At 31.9% G+C, this 22,135-nt stretch overlaps 3 protein-coding genes across 6 annotated transcripts; all 3 read right to left on the bottom strand.

Moving 5' to 3' along the window:
* Positions 1-3,033: 3,033 nt before the first annotated feature.
* LOC118036087 (uncharacterized) lies at positions 3,034-7,081 on the bottom strand. Of its 2 annotated transcripts, none has more exons than XM_035041787.2 (10): positions 6,950-7,081; positions 6,096-6,369; positions 5,895-5,994; positions 5,690-5,814; positions 5,490-5,571; positions 5,253-5,385; positions 4,974-5,131; positions 4,338-4,853; positions 4,087-4,216; positions 3,034-3,238 (listed from the first exon to the last, which is right to left on the bottom strand). In XM_035041787.2, exons 1-10 carry the CDS (start codon positions 7,079-7,081, stop codon positions 3,230-3,232), a joined length of 1,659 nt encoding a protein of 552 aa, XP_034897678.2. In that variant the 3' UTR covers positions 3,034-3,229. The 2 variants fall into 2 exon arrangements, with proteins under 2 accessions (XP_034897678.2, XP_073265229.1); XM_073409128.1 differs by having other exon boundaries at positions 6,195-6,369.
* Positions 7,072-18,333, bottom strand: LOC118036108 (uncharacterized). Of its 3 annotated transcripts, XM_073409133.1 has the most exons (9): positions 17,852-18,321; positions 17,602-17,771; positions 17,186-17,239; positions 16,965-17,009; positions 16,238-16,334; positions 15,461-15,573; positions 13,646-13,695; positions 12,494-12,578; positions 7,072-7,085 (listed from the first exon to the last, which is right to left on the bottom strand). In XM_073409133.1, the coding sequence occupies exons 2-6, from the start codon at positions 17,689-17,691 to the stop codon at positions 15,464-15,466; spliced, it is 396 nt and encodes a 131-aa protein (XP_073265234.1). In that variant the 5' UTR covers positions 17,692-17,771; positions 17,852-18,321; the 3' UTR covers positions 7,072-7,085; positions 12,494-12,578; positions 13,646-13,695; positions 15,461-15,463. The 3 variants fall into 3 exon arrangements, 2 of the variants coding, with proteins under 2 accessions (XP_073265234.1, XP_073265231.1); XM_073409130.1 differs by lacking the exons at positions 7,072-7,085; positions 12,494-12,578; positions 13,646-13,695; positions 15,461-15,573 and adding an exon at positions 15,708-15,897 and having other exon boundaries at positions 17,852-18,333; XR_004685306.2 differs by lacking the exons at positions 7,072-7,085; positions 12,494-12,578; positions 13,646-13,695; ... (1 more) ...; positions 16,965-17,009; positions 17,186-17,239 and adding an exon at positions 15,708-15,897 and having other exon boundaries at positions 17,852-18,231.
* LOC140955969 (uncharacterized) lies at positions 7,336-11,675 on the bottom strand. Its single transcript, XM_073411544.1, has 2 exons — positions 10,305-11,675; positions 7,336-10,214 (listed from the first exon to the last, which is right to left on the bottom strand). Exons 1-2 carry the CDS (start codon positions 11,524-11,526, stop codon positions 7,336-7,338), a joined length of 4,101 nt encoding a protein of 1,366 aa, XP_073267645.1. The 5' UTR covers positions 11,527-11,675.
* Positions 18,334-22,135: the final 3,802 nt, after the last annotated feature.

Below are 22,135 nucleotides of genomic sequence, written 5' to 3'. Positions count from 1 at the left end.
ATCGAGTTTTTAATCCAATGTAACCATATATTTAATAACCTGCATAAAATTTTAATATCGAAAGCAATCTAGGTTCGGCGGCCCCATAGCTACGTGTTAACATACTTTTATTCCTTTTTCTTTCTACACCATTATAGTATTATGAAACTAAACGTCTCTTCACTACGTGGGACCATAGTTACTATCCTTAATTTAACTTCCCATCAGCTCCATATGGCCACACCTAGTTCTTGCCCATTTTCCTCTCCCTCCTCCTGGGCAGTTGAACCTCGCGTGATCATACATCACTTTGTGGGGACAGGGAAACTTCTTTTCTTATCGTGTGCCAGCTTTCATGGAGATTGATTTTGGCTTCCCACAATTCTTCTGAGATAAATATAATATGCCAAACTCATGGTCTCATGTGAAGTCTCCATCCCTCCTCAACTAAAGGGAATTTATTGTAGGAAGTCGTAAAGATTCCAGAGTTTAAAATGCTTTAGACTACTTCAAAGTCTCAGCAAATTTGGAAACATCAAGAGAATAAGCTCATGTAACTTTGAGGTAATAGATTTTGCACAAATTTGAATATATCTAATAATTATCTCTATTCAAAAACTTTAAATTCTTAAAAGAAAAAATTTAATTTTAATTTATGTTATTCTCTAATATATCTCTTCAAATCTAAATTATTTGAGTTTCAAACTTATAAAAATTCACACTGCTATATATTTAATTTTTATTAAATGGAATGAAATGATGGTATTTAAATTTATAATCACTTTATTAATAAAATTTTAATATCTTACTAAAAAGTTATTTCAACTCAAAAATTTAAATTTTTAGATAAAATACCAAAATTTTAAATTATAATTTATATTATTCTGAATAATTCTCTGCTTTATATGTTGGTCTTCAGCATCATTACCTTAAGTGAGGACTTCACTAGAACAGAGACTAGAACAGAGGGGCTTGGATATACCGTGTCCTTTACCATCGTCACCTTCAGTGCACTGCGACTAGCAGAATATTTTAGACAGTCGTCAGCTCATTCATATAAAATTTGCATGGATAACTTAGGAAGATAAGCACTACATAAAGATGTGCCCTACTTTTAACGCTTTAGATTGCATTTAGTGATGTGAAAAATCAACCAGAACCGGACTTGGTCGCCTTCTGGCAAGATAAATCCAAAATTGTCAAAAGTAAACTTGTTTATAATCAAATCAGTAATCATGCTTTAGCTTTAACTTTGTTTTGTTTTCTTGGCCACGGCTTATGGTCGGCCTGTAGCCTCGTTGTCCTCGTGCATAACCATAAAGTCAGCCAATTGTCGTTTCAGTGGTTAGAAAGACGTTATCGTACTATCATCAATAAACGCACTCCCACACATGAAAAAAAAAAAAAAAAAAACTAATATAGTTGCTACTAATTACATGGTCTACACTTCGTCCCGTGTTAAATTTTTATATAAAAAATATAAAAAAAAATTAAGATTTAATAATATTAAGTTTTTCTATAAAACTATATTTAAAAGCCTTGGGCTTGACTGCAACACTTGACCCAAAAATAATATTTATAATATTATTAATAATATTAAACTTACTTGATCCAAGTTTAAATGGATCTGCTTGCAACATCATACCAAAAAACATCAAGTAGATATGGGTATGACTGCAAGGTCGTGTCATCAAAAATATGATAATTAAATAGAAAAAAAAATTAATATTACAGAATGAAATTAAAACAAAAAAAATTAATTGAAATGAAAAAAACAACAAAACAAAGCACTATTCCAATGAAAAGTAAAATGCCCTCATGAGATCACAATAATCTAATAAAAAGTAAACAAAACAAATCATAAATTTTAATTCTTTATCAAATCGATATTAAAAGATGAAATTGGAAGATAAAAACAGCTTAAGAAAAACAAAAAAAAAATCTAAATCAACTGGTTTCACTCACCAAACTAGGTTAACTCGTTAAACTTGAGATCCATGTCATGAGAGGGTGATAATTAAATAGAAAAGAATTTAATATTAACAAACTAAATTAATTAGAAAAGGGATTAATTAAAAAGAAAAAAAGCAAAAAAAAAAAACCTATAACTAATAATATTTTTTCAAATTTATTAATTATTATATGAGCAATATTCATTATAATAATAATAATAATAATAATAATAATAATAATAATAATAATAATAATAATATTTATAATATTAATAATAATATTAAACTCGCATTACTCAAGTTTAAGTGGACCTGGCTGCAATGCCAAGTCTAAGAGCCTTGGGTTTTACTACAACACTAGAGCCAAGAGCCTCGGATGTGAGCCTAGCTGAAAGGTCGTATCAGAAAAGTTTGATAACTAAATAGAAAAAAAAATTTATATTAAAGAATAAAATTAGATAAAAAAAAATATTTGAAAAGAAAAAAAAACAAAATAAAGCACGATTACAACGAATAGTGCTTTGCGAGGAGGGGTACAATAAAATCCTTTCATGAGATTACAATAATCTAATAAAAAACAAATAAAACAAATTATAAAGTTTAATTATCAATCAAATGATATTAAAATATGAAATTAGAAGAAAAAAAACTAATTAAGAAAAAAAAATATGAATCAACTAGGTTAATCCGTCAAACCAGGTTAATCTGTCAAACCTGGGATTCGTGCCACGAGAGTGTGATAACTAAATAGAAAAAAAAATTAATATTAAAAAACTAAATTAAACAAAAAAAATTAATTAAAAAGAAAAAAAAACAAAGAAAAAAACAACAACAAAAACCTGTAACTAAAAGGTATATGTCTTTCACTATAGATTTGCATAGTGAAATTCACAGTGAAAGGTTGATCTCTTTTAGTTATAACTAGCTTGACTGCCCGCGCTTTGCTGCGGGCGATTTTAGGTTATGAATGAAAATACAGTTTTTTAGCAGAATAAGCATAACATGCATGAAAAATAATAATTGCTAAGCAATGATAAAAAGAACTGCAGCTAGGTATATTATCAAATGTTTGATAATATAGATAAAGTTATAAATAACAACAAAATGCAAATAAGCTGTCAGATTGCTGAGTACTTAAAGGACATTGTTTTTTCCAAACTATATCAAAATTACAGAGGCAGCAGTCATGATAATATAAATTAAGTTATAAACAACATCAAAAGTGAAAATAAGCTGCCAGACTCCTCTTCATGTTCTTGCTACAGGAATCTAAATCCAAGTCATTTGTAGAGGAATTGCTAGTTTATCTGTAATGTAAAGACAATAAAATAAATTATGTAAAGACAACAAATCCAAGTCATTGTTGTTTGTATTTTTTGGACATGTTAAATAGCCTTCACAAAAATGTTTTTTTTTTTTTTTTTTTTTATGTTATAGATGCAATTGAAGGTTGAAAATTCTGTGAACATTTGTGTAGTAGATGAAGTTAAATGTGTGGATGAAGCAAGATCTAAAAATTGACCATGCTTTTTTTTTTTTTACATTATTGTATATAAAGTTTACTTTTTTTCTCAAAAAACTCCAGCATCAGATTGCTGTGATTATTCCTTCAGTGAAGATGAAAGAGGGGAGCATTTGAAATCATGTGAGAAGTAACGAAACAAAAGTTTCTTGTGGCATTAAATCATAGTGATGAAATTGAGTGCAGTGTATGCATGGATGGTGTGCTTTCAAAGCCTACAACACCTAAAAAAAGGATTGCAGTCCTGCCTGAATGTGGATCATCCATTGTGCATATCATGTATCAGGAATTGGTGTCATGGTTCCCCAACCTCTGGGATGACTTTAATTTACAGCATTCACGAAGAAAGTAACCATATTTATTGAAATTGTTTAAGTAACATATGCATATATATAATTGTAATGATTTCTTCTTTATCTAAGTATTTATTGTGTGCACATAATAATTATGTCTTCTTCTCATTGTTGCATGTAAAGAAGAGAAGAACTCATGAATTATAGGCTGTGAAGTGAAGAGAAATAGGTAAACGTAAAATAATAAAAAACAAATAGAATTAGAAAATAAATAACAAATAAAAGGCATGTTGGACAAATTGTAAATTGATTTATAAGAATGTGAGGTTAAAAATCAAACCTTCGAGGATGATGAGGATGTTGCCCGTTGTTTTTTCAAAGGTGGAAGTGAGTGATCAAATGTCTCAGATGTAGCTATGTTTCCCAGGTTTCCTTGGACTTCAATTGCTTTGTCATGCTCATCTTCATGACTATTATAACCAAAGGAGTTAAAGAGATGCAAGGCAGAACCATCACAGGTTAATAACCATCAAATTTAGCACGTGTTAAGGAAAAAAAATGTAAAGAAAGTGTGGGGAAATGTAAACTTGCCTGAGCTGCTGTGTTGCATCTTCAAAATCAAGTGCACGTCGTGCTTCACTGTTTATGCTTGTTTCCTTGTTTGGTGATATGTTCCGAGGTGGTGTCTCCAAGGAATCAGGAGCAATCCTGAGTTGTGTGACAGTATTCTGTGGAGTTGATGGAGCTTTGAGAACCTGTTTCATATAGCTTAATGGAGTAGATGTCTTGGATGTAGGAGATGATTTAGCTTCTGGAGTTCCTGTTTCTAGAGGATGGATGCTTTTATTTGTGTTGTCGTCAAAGATATTAGTAATGATAACCTCACATCTGTTGGTGATGGATCTGAAAGCACCAAATCGAAGCTGAAAAATCATGCTTCTGTTTAACTTTGTTGCCATGGCAGGAGGAAGAACTGAGGGATCAATAAATTTTTTATCATAGACATAATGGTGGGCCGATGATCCAAAAAAGTTCTCAGCAGTTTTCCCAAATAGAAGAAAATTAATGACATCTTCTCCATCGGTAACAATGCATTCTAAGTGAAACCTATAATATAAAATTGATTACATGTTCATTAATAAGAAGTGCATGATAATGTATCAAAGGAATATGATTTTTTTATTTAACAACTTAATATTGCTTTAGTTGTGAAATTAGATGACTTACCATGGAACTGGAAGAGAGGTGATAGCATCATGATCCATGCATGTGTAATTCTTTTTGCCCCCACTAAGTTTTTTGTTGCATTTTGGACAGCTTGGATACCACCAGCCATTGGGAAAATCAAAGTCAACAATCGAAGCTTGACAGGTGAATCTTAGATGCTGGTAATGGAAAGGAAATATATGTTTCAAGAGTGTGGTTAAATGAAATTTTAAAAACTAATTATATGAATCAGGTAAAGTATGTTATCAAAGCTAATAATAAAAGGGTTTAAAAAATAACCTTGTGCTCATAAGGATTCATGCAAAGAATCTCATGTATTGTTCTCCTATTTTCTTTGATTTGTTCCTCTATCGATAAAACAACATTTGATGATGAAGGGAGTTGTTGTATTTCAATGGGTAGCTGTGCAAAGCTGCGTGTACAATTGATTAAAAAAGATGGTGAAAAAATAATTAGTTAGAAAAAAATTGATAATGGTAAAGTATAAGAGAGATGGTTGATGTTGGAATAACTTACAAATGTTTATATGCCAAGCATTCTGGTATGTCTGGATTGAAGTACCAAAGAGAGGCGGCTGTACTGTTAAGATTTGGTTTTCCTTGTGAACAAAAGAGTTTTTTGTAATAAAATGAAAGGAGAATTAGTTGGATCAGAATGATAATAAAAACGTTAAAAAGAAATTTTTTAGGAAAAAAAGAGATAGAAGTTAAAATTACCCTTAAATTCCGTGACACGAAATCCAGCAAACGCAATGATAACAGGAGATGGCAGGTTATGAAGATCGAGTCCAGCAAAATCTCTAGCACTATCACCCCAAAGAGTTATGCGAAGCTCCTCACCACTTTGAAAGAAAAGACAAAACAAATTTGATTAATAAGCTTGATAAAAGTGAGGTAATTTGCATTTAATTTATCAACTCACCGAATGTTCTCAAGCATGAATTCTCTCTTATTTTCGAGCGTCTGTCCACGAACCATAACTTGTTCAAGTGGCTGCAATGCTTTAAGTCTTCCAAGGACATCTTAAAAAATAGGAATGAATGCTTTTAAGTGATGTTATCAAGTTGAGTTCAATAATAGAAATGTTTATTAATAGTCTAAATGAATGAAATAAATGGTAAACCTGTAAGAATTCTGGAGCTTTTTGACTTGGTCATAATATGCGCATAGTCAATAAAATTAAAGTAGTATCTAGGAACAGAAGGTGTAATAGCTTCAATGCCTGTAATCTTTGTGTTAGATTTGAGATCAATCACAGCATCATGGGCAGCAACTATGTTTACTGCTCTGTTTTCATAAGTATAGAATCCTTTGATTTCATAGTGATTTCCTTCAATAACTGTTGCTGCAAATGTTGGGAGATCTCTTGTTTTAGCTACAGCTTGAATAGCTCCACCCTATATAAAAAAAAAGATTAACGTTGGAATGAAAAAAATAATTGTTCCCCATGCCAACAACCAAATGGAATAGAGTTTTTAATGCAATATGTAATAAGGTTTAGAATTTTAAATGCAATATGTAATAAGGTTTTGTAAATTATTTCAAGAAGATTTTTGATGACATTGGAAGTGAGGTATTGGTACTACTGGAACATTAAGTTGAAAGACTGTTTTTAATAATGAATTTAAGAGATTTTATGTCTTAATATTTCTTAAAATGTTTAAATTGGTTGTTACGTATTAAGTCTATGAATTTGAAGCAAGATTTTCTAAGTCAACAAACATGTCTTGAGGTGAAGACGAAACATTATTTCTAGCAGGATGCACATATATAATAATTAATTGTTGTAGACCATTGTATAAATGAAAGCTGCATATAAAAGATGTATAGAATAAAAAATAAATAAACTCTTATATGAAATCATGTCAAGTAATAGAATAAAGAAAATAGCTGTATGAGTGGACATGCATTATTCAAACATTTAAATATATAGAAAATAAGATTCATTAGTGGTTATATTTTCATGATAAATTATACCTGATTGTCAACAAAAACACAATTAAAACTGCTTGGCTGACCATTAAATTTAGCAATCCAAACTCGACAGGCCCTAGCTCGTAATGAAGGGTAGAAGTTGTATTTTCTAATCTCTTTTATAGGTAGAGCCATTGTCCTGCAAATGATTAATAAAAAAAATATTAGGAGCAATGAAAAAAAATAGCAGAGCTAATATTAATAAAAAGAACGACATGTATTGCAAATATTTAATTCAAAATGAATGGGGAAAAACAACAAATGGAAACATGCCCAAATTAAAAATGATAAATCGAATAATTTTTTTTTTGTAAAAAACATCACCTTAGAAAAGAAAAAGAGACAGGGAGCAAAAGATTGACAAAAAAATAACATGTGCTTCTGAGAGATCAAGACACTGATAAGGAGCTAAGAACATCTTTATACACAATGTTTTTCACATAGATTGAATGATTTCCTTCAGCATCACATGTGATAATCTTCAGTCCTTGTCTTGATGTAACCCGTGAAAGAGCAACATACAATTGTCCATGAGTGAAAACTTGATCCTTGAGAAAAACCCCGACAACTTTCAATGATTGTCCTTGACTTTTATTTATTGTCATAGCATAACACGGTCTTATAGGAAATTGTCTTCGTTTAATTGTGAATGGACATTTTGCATCATTTATTGGAAAAACAATCCTGGGAATAAATACACGATTGCCAATAAAAGAGCCTGTTATTATTTGAGCTTCTATGACCCTCTCAGCAAGTTGCGTAACAATAAGTCTTGTTCCGTTACATAAACCAGCTGATAAATTAAGATTGCGTAAAAGCATTATTGGTGTGCCAATTCTCAAGGAAATTGTGTGGGATGGCACTCCATTGAACTCAAGTTGATTGATAAATTCAACGGGATACAAAATATCTGCATTATCACCATCGCTCGATGTTTTGCAAACAGTATCAGTACTCAGGTAAATTCGCTTCATTCCTGGCAACATGTTTAAGATAAAATCGTTGATCTCAGAAACTGTAGCATTTCTTGGAGTTACAATTGCTCTCTCTCTAAAATAGCATGAATCAATATCGATATCACGAATAGAGGGATACACTGCTGAAACAATTGCCAATATGGGGTTAGATCTAGGTTCAAGCAAAAGATCTTGTGGTATTTTAATCATGGATGCATCATAATCATCAGGGAATAAAACATCATGTTGAGTTCCATCACCAATTGCAAGAATCCAGTTGGCAAAAATAGCAAGTTCTTTCTTTTGATCATTTGAAAGTCCATTGGATGATAACCTCATATTCTCTGTAAGAGTGAGAACTTTAAATTTAGACCACAAATTAGAGCTGCAAAGAGATGCATGAACAATGTCTTCCTTTGTTCCTCCGGGAATAACAGGTAAAATCTGCCTGAAATCTCCTCCTAATAAAATTGATTTTCCACCGAATGGTTTATCATTGGGCAAGTCATTACCATTTGTTAGGACATCACGAAGCGAGCGGTCTAATGCTTCAAAGCAACTTCGATTATTCATTGGAGCCTCATCCCATACAATTAGAGAGGTCATTTGTAGAAGTCGTGCAAGATCGGTTTTTTTCTTAATCTCGCATGATGAAGTATCAGAAACAGTAAGGGGGATCTTAAATCTTGAATGAGCTGTGCGACCACCAGGAAGCAAAAGTGATGCAATACCCGATGATGCAACAGCAAGGACAATCAAACCATCTGATCTCAACCGATTGATTATTGTATGCCACAAAAATGTTTTCCCAGTTCCTCCATGGCCATGAACAAAAATTAATTCTTGTCTTTTTTCAAGGACAGATTTAACAACACAATCATAAACATTTAGTTGACATTGATTGAGTTGTGGGAAAGCTGATGAATGTTGACATATAAGATCTGCAATATCATAGTTAAGCTCTTCTCTCAAAAGTTTATTCTTTATTTCTGACAATAAACGCCCATCAGGCATTGGAAGCTTCTGCTTTTCAAGAGATGTGCCAACAACATTGAAGAGAAGCTCAAGCTCATATAGAACATAGTTTTTAAGCTCATCATCGAATAATTTAAGATTAGGCATGGCAAAGCTGGATTTGAAACGGGTGATAATATCATCATACATTGAGCGCCAGAATTTATTGAGCAAAACTTCTGGATCAGCAACATCACAGAAAAGAACAACACTGACAAAGAGATTCCTAATTTGAGGAGATGTTGCAGTAGCCATAGCCTCACAAAAGACGTCTTCCCATTCTTTATCATCCCCTAAAAGTCCCAAGGTCTTGCAAGCAAGTTGAAATGTTGGATGCACAACACCCGAAACATTTTTTAGATAATCAAAGCTCAATGCTCCTCTGACATGGTTAAGGAGTAGTCTTAGAAAATAGAGCTCTCCTGAGGCAGGGTGAACATATGTTAATCGACCAAGACTAAAACCTTTTGATCTTGGAATCCATTCTTTTTTACCAGCATCCCAAACATATTTATGTGGAAATTCTGAGTAGTAAAGATGACGTGCTTCATGATCAATTCTATTACGTGTGAACCATTCTGTGAGCATTGTTTTTTCAATACCTGGTTTTCGAAGTATTGATGGTAGACTTTCATTTCCTGAGTAAACAACATTTTGATGCAATGGCAAATGGATTTGAAGTCTCTCAACAGGAGGTGATCTTGAATGTATTGGAAATTGTAGAAGACGCCAGACCGCTTCATATGGGCATATAAAACGACAATTCATATACGTATGGATCTCATCAGCACGATCTTTTTCAACAACAACTCTACATCTGTCAGATCCCTTGCTTACGTACTTAAAAAGATACTTAATTAACATTGACTGACAACAGATCTCAATATTTATGTGGGCATTATATCGTAATAAGAGTTCCCTATTATATGGAACAACATATCTGTTGTTGAGCTGAATGCCATTTTTTATAACAAAATTGTCTTTAAGATCACGACGCATGTAATAAACAAAGCCATTATCATCAAAAACAGTATGTGTCTTGAATTTTTTTGGGAATCTTTTTGAGCAAACTCCCTCGTTCATACACTGAGATTTTGGATTTGCAAGACCACATGGACCATGCATCATGAATCTTGAAACAATTTCATAGCATTTTGGATCTGTAAGTTTGTCAGGGATTTCAGCTGAAACAATGGAATCAACATCTTCAGGTGTACGACATTTAAAATTCGAGTGTAGCCAAATTAATATATGAGTGTGTGGCAAACCCCTCTTTTGAAATTCAATTGCACAAACATCTACAAAATAAAAAGAAAACTAAGCCAAACAATCCTAATAAGAATAGAAAGTTGTAATGTTTAGAAGAAATGAGATAAAAGATAAGGCACCTGCAATTATCTGACCAAAAGGCTTGCCTGATTTTATGAAGGCTAACATATCAATAACCTTCGATCTAAAAACACGTGTAATGATATCAGGCTTGTCTTCATGTTTGTATATTCGACCTTTTGTAAGCTCCCTTCGTATCTCAGGCCAATTAACATTACATGTGAATGTAATAAATAGGTCAGGATTCTCATAGGCTCTACATATAGCCATTGCATCCTGGTAATTATTGATCATATAACGTGGGCTACCAGTTAAAGAAGATGGAACAATGATTTTCCCAGTTGAGAATCCTTCAACATCCCCATTAAGCACAGCTTCATGAATACCTTTATAAATTTCTGAACGCAAATCTTTTTGATTAGCTCTGATATAATCAAGACGGTCTTCTTCAACATTAACAAATGCATCGACCAAGAATTGTTGGTACAAACGACCTCCTTTAATGATGGTATTATCGCACCCAGGCCTTTCATTGATAAGGTAAGCATAATAAGCTCGCATCGGAACTCTTGACCTTTTCCTTGTTTTTTCATGTCCTTGGTTAACAAACATAATATTACAGGAGTAGCCATCTTCACCATAAGGAAATAAAAGGGGATATTGTAATGCCATGAATTTTGGATGTAATTTTGAGATCCTTTTTAAAGAACCTGAAAAGGATTCAATAATTATATCTCGTTCCGAGAAAAAATCTCCAATATCTCCAACAACTAACCCACCAATGTCATTTGATGTAGGATCATCATATTGGCGCGAATCATGGTTTCGTTTTCCAAGCAAGCGAAGTTTATAATCAATAGATTGAATATTTTGAGTTTTGTCTCTAGCTTTGCGAAACAATTTGGCAAGCTCGTTTGTTTCATCAAGCATTCTTAAAAGATCCACAACAATATTCTCATCTAGAGATGATGATTTGGAGTCTCTTGTAAATGGTAAAAGTCTATTTGCAACTTCATGAGCAGTGTCAAACACATAGAGCTGTGCAAACTTTGGTGATTCTCCATCAACAGGTAAGAGGGAGCCCATTAAATGATGACAATGACCGCTTATCTTAAACACATATGGAGCTGGTTGATCATTAACAGAAGTATCAATCTTTGCACCCATTGATGTGAAAGCAAACATAGAGTTATAAGCTCGTATATTGTCCCGAAATTTTTTTGAGGCAGAGCCATTGCTGGGATCAAGAAGAAAATCAAGAATTGGAGGAGTTGGTTGCATAGCTGGAAGGGAAACTCGACCATTAAGGCAACAAAGGAAGAAAGATGGATTCTTTTTGGATGAACGTGCAAGACGTTCTTGGAGCCAAAAAAGCGCGTTACAATGGCGACATGTAAAAGTCTTATCACCAAAGTCAACATACTCGCATGTTTCCCCTAGAAATTACAAAGAAAATGAAAGATAATGAAAAAAAGAACATGGACGATATAAGGTAATATATATATATATATATAACAAATGAGAGCTGGGGAAATTTCAAGGTAAACTCACTTTTTCATTTTTTTTGGTATTCAGATTGGCCACCCAATAGGCTTAGATAAGCAATTGATCCCTGTGTGGTGCTAGTCTCAAAGCTAGTATTGTTATTGATATTTTCATCGATGGTCAATCCATATGCAAAATGTGCCTGACTTGTTGATGCTATCGATGAAGAAGTACTATTATTCGAGATTGAACAATTTGCTTGTAAGGAAGTAGAACACGATGCACCATCATCAGTTGTATGTAAAAGCGAGTGATCACTGATTAGATGATCAGAGTTGTATGGTGTTGCTTGCGTTAATGAAAAAAAAATTTCACCTAAATTTTCTTCACTATAAATATAGATTGTTGAGTTGTATGGTGAAGAAACAACAGGTACATCATGGAATGGTTGTAATCTTTGTCGTTTGCTTGTCATAAAGTCGTCGATTCTAAAAGTCAGAAGATAAATTTAAATGGTCAAAAATAGACAATCAAGACAATTTTAATAACATGGTTAGAATTGAAAATATAAATGGAAAAGAAATAAAAATTCCATGAAAGAATAAGAAATCAAACAGAAAACCTAATCATGAAATAGAGGAAACATGAACGCATGACAAAAGTACCATTGATTTGAAAAAAATGAAGCATAGAATGGAAAAGACAAATATAGCAACAAAGAAAGCATGGAAAAAGAAGGCCAAATTTGAAAATAAAGGTGCACCTATAGCTCCAATGAGATAGGAAAAATGTAGTGTTTTAGCTTCCTGCAACGTGGAGATAGTTGAGCAACAATTGAAATAACATGCCTGCAATAAATGGTGAAAAATAGAAAGTCATGAAGAGAACTTGAATTTGAGAGGTGGACAATAACAATAATAAAAAAAAATACATGTGACTACAAAAATCGCAAGCAAACAATTAGAAAAAACATGTTCATTATGCTGCAAAATTAAGAGTTGCAATGGAAAGAAGCAAATGCAATAATAAAGAAAGTGTGGCATTTGTTGGAATAAACAAAGGTGGTACGAAATGAACATTTTTTTTCTCACCAAATTCTTATTGTAAACCAATTTAACCACAAATTATATGCAATTCAATTAAAAGTGAAAAATGTGTTCATTGTGCTGCAAAATTTAGAGCTATTGCAATAAAAAGAAGGAAATGCAACCAAGTAAAGAAAGTCAGTGGAACTTATTGCAATAAACAGAGGTACTATGAAATGAACAAACTTTTTTCTAACCAAATTCTTGCTGTCAACTAATTTAGCCATTAATTATATGCAATTTAATTAAAAGCATTAATTCAGCCACCATTACATGTCCAAATTAAAATTATAGGAAGTAACAATATAATTTTAACAAAGGAAATTTTCTTAATGCAAGTATTGTTGAAAACAAAATTAGCTAGTCATTATATGTAATTGAATGAAAAAGCCTTGACATGAGCAATTTATATTGTTGTGGAGAAAATAGAACAAAAAAAAAAATGGTTAACCATAATGTTGTCTACCATTTCAACCACATTACTTGCAATCAAATGTAAAGTCATAATTTAACTGTCACTTATCTACAATTTAATTCGAAATCTAATTAAAATTAAATCGTAAGGAAATGATTTCTAATTTTCCAATCAAGCCAATTTTAATAATATGGTTAAAATTGAAAATTTCAATGGAAAACAATAAAAAGCAAATTACTGATGAAAGAAGAAGAATAAAAAAGTCAACAAAAAAGTTAATCATGAAATAAAGGAAACCTGAACATATGAAAAAATCTAAATTAATTCATAATAAAGCAAGCACATGATGGAAAAGAAAAATACAGTGATAAAGTTGCAGGGAAAAAACAGGTCAAGTTTGAAAATAAAAAAGTACCTATAACTGGAGTGAGACAGGAAAAATGTAGCGCTTCAGCTCCCTGCAACCTGGAGATAGTTCAACACCAATTGAAATAACATGCATGTAACATTCGATGAAAAATAGAAAGTCACCAAGGGAATTTGAACTTTAAAGACAATAACAACAATTGAAAAGGATATTTGATTATAAAATTTAAAAGCAAATAATGATGAAAAATGTGTTCAGTTCGCTGAAAAAATAATAGTTGTTGCAACGGAAAGGAGCAAATGCAACATAAAGAAACTGAGTAGAAGTTGTTGAAATAAACAAAGGCAATACTAAATAAATAATTTTTTACGACCAAAATCTTGTTGTAAAGTAATTCAACGACTAATTACATGCAATCCACTTTAAAGCAACAATTCAGCCGCCAATCACATGCAACTGAAATTGATTAAAATCATGGGAATTAACAACATAATTTCAGAAAGAGAATTTTCTTTATGCAAGTGTTGTTAAAAACAAACGTAACCAACAATCATATGTAATTAAACTGAAAGATCTTGATCTGAGCAATGTATATTCGTTGAGAGAAAATAAAACCCAACAAAACAATAATGATTAAGCATAAAGTTATAAAACATTTTAGGCATAAATCATGTGTTCAGTTGCTAATTATATATAATTTAATTCAAAGGCCAAGGGAAAATAAAACAACATGTCAAAAATTCTTCACTCAACCTGTAGCATCTTAGATAACCATGTCAAACCAATAAACAATTTAATTCACTGTTTCCAAGCATAGAAGTAATAACCTTGATTGACTTAATTATTTCATTACTTAACCTAGCAATTGACATTCAAATGGAAAAATCTTCTTATCTCTTATTTTTAAGCATTTTTTATTTTGGAATGTATCTCTTTAAATAACTTGTAACATGAGTTCAATCAGCTCTTTTTTAAAACACATATCACTAAGCATGAGTTCAAGCAACATCTTTTTTAAAAAAAAAAAAAACACAACAGCAAGCATCTATTTTCCAGCAAAGCAAAAGAATACCTCAATCTCAAGCTATCATTCAAACAAAGAATATCTTTAATGTATTTGTTTTTTAAAATCTTTATTTCAATATATCTCTAATATTTCATTAATATAAAATTTGTGAGGCATTGATTTAATATAAAAATGGTGAGATTATGAGAAAAAATTAATATAAAAATCATTTTTAAAAAGGTCCACCCAGCCCAAAAACTTAAGCTTTAAGTTATGCCTAGCCAATCATTGTCCCATAATTTTTCCAGCACTTGAAATATCAGAGAGCTTTAAGTTATGTCTAGCCATTCACTGTTCTTTAATTTTTCCAGCACTTGAAATTTTAGAGCAACTCAACACAATTACTTTTCTTTTTCCTTTAAGAGCAGTTACATTACAGGATTGAAACGCAATCCATGTATGCATTGAGGTGCTTTTATGAACGTGGAAAAAATTCAAGAACATCCAAAAATTTTATAAAACCAACAAATCCAACTCAGAATCAACATGTAGCAAGAAATCGCCATGAAATATCCCAACAGAACCAAAACCAAAACCAGTATCAAGCATCCAAATAATAGCAAAATATAAATCCAAGAAAACACATAACAACCATATAATTAAGTTATGGATTGAAACTTAGTTGTTGTTGTTCCTTTTTGCTACACAATAAAAATGAGTGGAAAATTCTTATATATACACAACAATATAATGATCTAGTCTATTATAAGGTGCTTAAGGAAATTCCAGGCTCTTGTGTGTTCACACCTCATGAACTATATGATTAATGAAATACATGAAAGGCAATTTAAACAAACCAGCTAAGTGATGACGTCGATGCACAACCAAACACCAAAAGAACGCCTCCAGTTATGAACTGTCCCCAACAGAAGATTTAAAACTTTGAACACTGGCAGATACAAAACGCAAGCTGAAAAAAAAAACATGGCAAACCAGCGCCTCAGTAACACAACAATAGCAAAAAATAAAAAGAAAAAGACAAACTTCAAGCAATTGAAGCCTAGAAAGATTAGGGAACCAAGACATGCTGCCAGACAATGCAGCTGCCAAACAATGTAAAAGGTCTTTATAAATCCAGAACTAAAATCATGCTATCCAATCATGAAAACAACATTTAAGTTCTTAAAAAAAACCAATAAAACACACAGGAGCCTCAACAAACCAAGGCACAACAACAGCAACGGAGACAATGAAAATTTATCAAAACAAAGGCAAAGAGCACCGTAACCACCAACTGTAAAATAGGCAAAAAGAAATAAAGTATCATTAATGTCAAGCAGCTGAAACACAGCTCAGGCCAACAACCCCAATAGAAGAAAAAAAAGCAGTGCTAGCCCCGAAAAAGAAGAAACCAAAGCCCTAACAAAGACACAATAAAACCAAAATGCGAGTACAATTTGATACAAAGAACCAGAAACATGCAACCAACAACAAACCCAAAAAGGCTGAACAATTTCAGAAGAGAATTCATATTTTTTAACAGACCAAACAACAACAAAGTGCAAAAATAAAATAGAGTACTCAAACAGGAACCAAGCAAAGAAAAAGACATTGAAAGGCCATAAACAACTAACCTGGACAGCATACGGACCCTAACAAATCCAAGCACAACAGCAGCAACCAAGCCGATGAAATGAAACAAAATAAAGGGAATGAAGATCCAATAACCAGCTGCAAAACAGGCACAAAAGAAACAAAGCATCAACAGGGACCAATCAACCCAATAGAATCCCTTAAAATAAAAAGCCTGCAAAAACAAAAACAAAAAACTAAAAATCTCAACAGAGACATAATAAAATTAAAATCTGAACCCAAGCCAACCACACTATTGTTTTCTTCAACCCAAAATAGAATCAAACAACCTACAACCAACCATAAAGACTGGTAAATTGAGGAAAACAAAACCAATAACCATGTTAAATCCCCAAGATAGCAAAACAGTTCCTTGCATTTGCAAGGACAATTAATACCTCAAAACCCCTAGAACAATTTTTTTTGATACCAGCCTATAATTCCAAAACCCAAACAAACACAAAAGAAACAAAGCATCTACACAGACCAACCCACCCCAAAACAAACACTTAAACCACCTGCAAACCTAAAACAAAACAGGCAGCTAACACATACATAATAATAGAGGCATGCAAGAGCAAAACAACATTACAAACCTCTCGAATATATCACAAAATGCATGCTCCATAGTCACCAAAACATAAACCTAGCTCTAAAAAATGGCAAAAAAAAAAAAACGAATTGAATTTGATAAAACACAAAGACAATGCCAACATACAGGCAACAAACCTGGCAAGCACAAAGTTTTTTCCAATTGTAGAACAGCAACCACTGCTGCAATTTCCCACCAAACAAAAAGCCCAAGGTCCCCAACAGCAACAAAAAAATTAGTTTAAATAACCACCAACAACCCTTGACAATCGAAGAATGCAACTAAAAAACAGAGCAAGCAAAGACAGATCAATAAATGCAACAAAAGCTCTAAAAGTGAACCAAGAAACAAAACATACATTTTGAATGCCACTATATACACACCCTGCACCTTTAAAAGAAAGAGACGACACCTATGATGCAAAGAAAAGAAAATAGTACAACAAAAGGACGAATACCCCACACGACCACAGTTAGAATCCACATAAAAAATTCATTGAGCAATTTTATTAATTTTTTAATAAACAAATCCCTGGATTTAAGCACACAATCAGAAATCTAACCAAAGTAGAGCAGAGCACAAAATTCACTGAGCAGTTTTATTTTTTTTTAATAAAAATATCCCTGGATTTAAGCAAACAGTCAAGAAATAACAATAAAAAATCTAACCAAACCAGAGCAAAGCACAAACCACCTAAAAAATCCCCAAAAACAAACAAACAGTATATAAATTATAATTACAAACCAACGAAATCAGAGCAGAGGAAAAAAAAACCTTATCTCCCATAAGCCAAACACGTCCAATCCAAGAGAACCAGAACAATACCCTCCTACATAACCAGCTGGCAACATGGCACAACCACATTTATTTAATACCAAATCGTGCAATACCCACCAATTATAAAAAATAAAAAGCCTCAAATCCTGCAACTCCCACGTCAAATCCTGCAAAACCAAATAATTTTAAAAAATTAGACACCCCAAACGCTACAACAGTCAACAATCTAAAAAAATCAAAGCCTCACCAAGAACCCAAGCCAAGGTAAGCCAAAACCCACCTAAACTCACAGCTTAGCTAAGACAAACGTTTCTTCTCTTGAGGAAAGCCACTAATGAAAAAAAAAAAAAAAGCTCAAAGAAGCAAATCAGAACATTGACGGTTCTGGGTTGGGAGATAAAAGGGGGGTTGGAAGATAAAAGGACGGCACAGTGGTGCTTGCAAAGTGGATCTGAAACAACAAACGCGCGTTCTCTGCTGCAAAAAGAAAGAGATGGGAAATATGGTAAAAAAGAAAGAGATGGGAAATATGGGAGCTTGCCACGTAGTCACTAAATTAATGAAAATAGTCTGCTGCAAATAGAAAGAGATTGGAAATATGGCAAAGAGCTTGCCACGTATCTACCAAAAGTAAGGAAGATTAAAATAAGACCCAATAGTTTGAATCCACAATTAAAAAAAGCACAGGAGCCTATAGTGATATTAGACAACTTTAGTTTAAAAAACTAATGAAAATAAGACCCCATACTTTGAATCCACAGTAAAAAAAAGCACAGGAATCCACAGTAATATTAGACACAATGTACAGGGATTTACTGAGCAGCTTTAGTTTTTTTTTAATTATAATATTAAAATTAAAATTAGAAGGAAAAAACTAATAAAAAAAAAAGAAAAAAATCCGAATCAACTAGGTTAACCTGTTAAACCCAGGATTCGTGTCATGAGAGTGCAATAACTAAAAAGAAAAAAAAATTAATATTAATGAACTAAATTAAATAGATATATATATATATATTGAAAATAAAAAAAAAAAGGAAAAAATCCTATAGGAAGAAAAAAAAACTAATGAAGAAAAAGAAAAAAAATTGAATTAATTGGGTTAATCCGTCAAACTTGAGATCTATGTCATAAAATTCTAATAACTAAATGATAAAAAAAAATATATTTAATATTAACAAACTAAATTAAACAAAAAAAAATAATTTAAAAAATAAAAATAATAAAGCATCAGTCTTTTTCATTATGAACTGCACAATGTAGTTTACAGTAAAAGACATGAAAAAAAAAAAATTAAAGGCATCAACCTTTTTACTGTGAATTGCACTATGTAGTCCACAGTAAAAGGCTAATGCCTTTTAATTATAGTTAATAATTACCGATGACAATACAAAGATTTTGGTTGAAACAGTACCAAATCAAGTAAAAAAAATTATCCAACAATTCTTATATTACTAGCAAGATAGAAAGATCTTACACAGAGTTCCACTTGTCAAGATTGAAATGACTCATTTTTACACTGCGTTCAAAAAGTAATCACTGTCAAATTTTTAAATTTTATCTATGCAATATTTTGTTGATAAAAAGATTGTGTATGATTTTATCAATGATTTTTTTTTAATATTTCCAACACGATAAAATCGTCGGTGAATAAACAATGGCATAACAACATTTGCAGTAATTATTTTTTAACTCTCTAGAATATACCAGCAAATTTAATTGTCGCCGCAACTTTGTCCTCTTGCCATGAGAGTACGACATCAACAAAGAGGTGAATGCAATATTATTTGTTCAACATTTCAAACCTGTTTTTTATGCTTGTAAACATAAATATAAACAAAAAAAAGGCCACAAATAACCTACTTTTAGGTCAACAATTTATAACTAGAACAATTATTTTCTCTTGGCTTTCCTTTGAAAACTTTTGCCTCTCACAAACTTGTAAAGCATAAAAAAAAACTTTTTTGTAAGCTTTTGGACGTCCACACTTATGTTTCTTATTGATATTTCTCTTCTTTTTTTTTTCTTTTTTCTTTTTTCATTCCCTTTTTTTTTCAACCCTTTTTCTTGATATTGAGTGGGGTATTTATAGGGTTTTAGAAGATATTGAATCCATTTTGACCTCTTGATCTTGAGGGAAGTGTTTAAATCATTGATAAGAATCCATTGATGAACCTTTGTGTGTGAACACGTAAAAACCAAATCATTTTTTGCAGGATGGTTGCACTATTAGGGCTTACTGAGTTGCCCACTTTCGAGGCCTCATCCGAGCAATTATGATTTCATCGTTTCTTGAGACCACCTGAAATAGGTAGAAGAGGTGCACATCTTTCGTTTGGATCTAACCTTGATCAATTTGAAGCTCTGTAACTCCATATTCATGCATTTAAAGTTGCCAACACGATCAGTCATAACTATCAAAATAGAGGTGCAAGCTAACAAATGACGTGTCATTCACCTTCTCTTTATTAAGTATGAACTACACGTGTTTAAGATTCTTAATTTGGGATTTGGAAAATTTCAATTGATTTCTTATTCTTCCAATTGCTTTTAATTGTGCTCGTAATTGCCTCTACACTTTTATTTTTATGCAATTTTACTCTTGCCAAACTTAATTGTCACCCTCAAAGTTGATCATTATTTTTATTTTAGTTCTTAATTTTGAATTTATGCATTTTGACCCTTTATTGACCAATAAACTTCTAATTTCTTTAATTTGGTCCCTATTTTGGTCAATTTTAGCCAGTATATTCACGTGTCTTTTTCAGTTTGGTCTTTGGTTTTGGATTTCTTCAATCAAGTCCCTAATTTCCCATCAAACTTCAATATTTATACAATTAAGCCTCTGATTTGACCAAATTAACTCTTTAAAATTTCAATTCAACCACTAGACTTTAATTTATTCCAATTAAAACCTAAATTGACTTCAAAAATCAATTTCTCTTGCAATTAAGCTCTCTCTATCAATTCAATTAAACCTTGAAAAAATCTAATTAAGTCTCTAAACATCTCATTTTGAATTTTCATCCTTCAATTGAATTTTTCTTTACCAATGGAGCCTTCATTAGTAAAAAATACACTATTAAATTTTTCAATCTTATATATTTTGATCTTCCTTAACCAGTCTTTAGCTATTTCTTAGGCATTCTAATATATTCATCTTACTGGTATATTTTTGTGATTTTCTTTCCAGCATTTTGTATTTTCTTTTTTTTTTTAATATTTTTTGTTTATGTGGGGCCCTAAAATGGATAACAACACCTCCAAATTCATAAATCTAGATAAGTTTTGAAGCATGTCTATTAAAAAAATGGAGACTCTTAAACCTTTGATAGATAAGTAATTATGCATTCTTATTTAAGGCGAAACTAGTTTTGGCTTTATGACATGTGACTCATCATAAACCAACTCTATATTCTTACGATGACAAAACAAATATATATCCATTCTAGCCTTCATGTTGCCCTTTGTTTGCCTTTTCACATCCATAAATATGTTAAAAATATTTTCAAACATATTTTTTTCAATATGCATGACATCAAGATTATAGCAGTGCAAATTAATCTTTCAATAAGAAAGCTCTCAAAAAATACTTTGCTGTATCAAATTATAGGTCACACCAAAACCAGTAAACTTATTCCTACCGAATTAAAAATCAAACACAATGTCATCATACTACGACACCACGTCGTACAATTCTTCACTCGATTGTAGTAGTAGTGTAACATCTATTTCAATTCTACCAACAAAGAAGTTATTTTAATACTTGTGATCTGTCGATAAGAACTACTAATGGCAATAAAAAAAAAAAGATGTTACACCATCATTTATTAACATGAAAGCCTTATTGTTTTCCATACAGTATAGACATGCTAATTTTTCATGCATTCTCCAACCAAAAACCATTGTATATGCAAAAAAAAAAAAAAATCATTAATAGTCCACATCAAAGTTGCCTTCATCTGAAAATTTTGTTTTCTCAAGATATCATAAGTTAAAGTCCCGAATGACCACAACTACTTCGACTCATCAATCAATGGTCAAATATAAACATCTATATTTCGACATGAACTATTAAGATTGGGTATGACCATAGATAAAAACATATACTCAAGCCTCATACATACCTCGGTGGCAAATTGGTTATCATAAGTATCATCGGCCAACAAGAATAAGGAGCAACAAATGACCCGAATAGATTGAATTTGTATGTACATAACCCAAGATATATGTTCCTTAATTCCATTGAAAACTAAGAATGCACCTTATTAAAATGTTTTTAGGCTTGACTATCAAAAAAGTGCATCATCACTCCATCCATCATATCATGTGAATGATGCCATGTCATGTGCTCAATAGTCTTTGAAAACATGAATAAACTTTGCAGTCTAAAAGTGATTTGGAAGTATCTAAGTTTTTTATATGTGAGAAGAGTCATTCCCCTGCTAGTTTTAGATTTCTAATGAGCATGCCCACATGTTCTACACTCGGTCGACTTTGTATTTTCAAGGTAGTACAATATACAGAAGTTTGG

Source organism: Populus alba, chromosome 1 (genome assembly GCF_005239225.2).
Source record: "Populus alba chromosome 1, ASM523922v2, whole genome shotgun sequence".
Classification (NCBI taxonomy): Eukaryota; Viridiplantae; Streptophyta; class Magnoliopsida; order Malpighiales; family Salicaceae; genus Populus; species Populus alba.
This window is presented reverse-complemented; position numbering and strand designations above follow the sequence as displayed.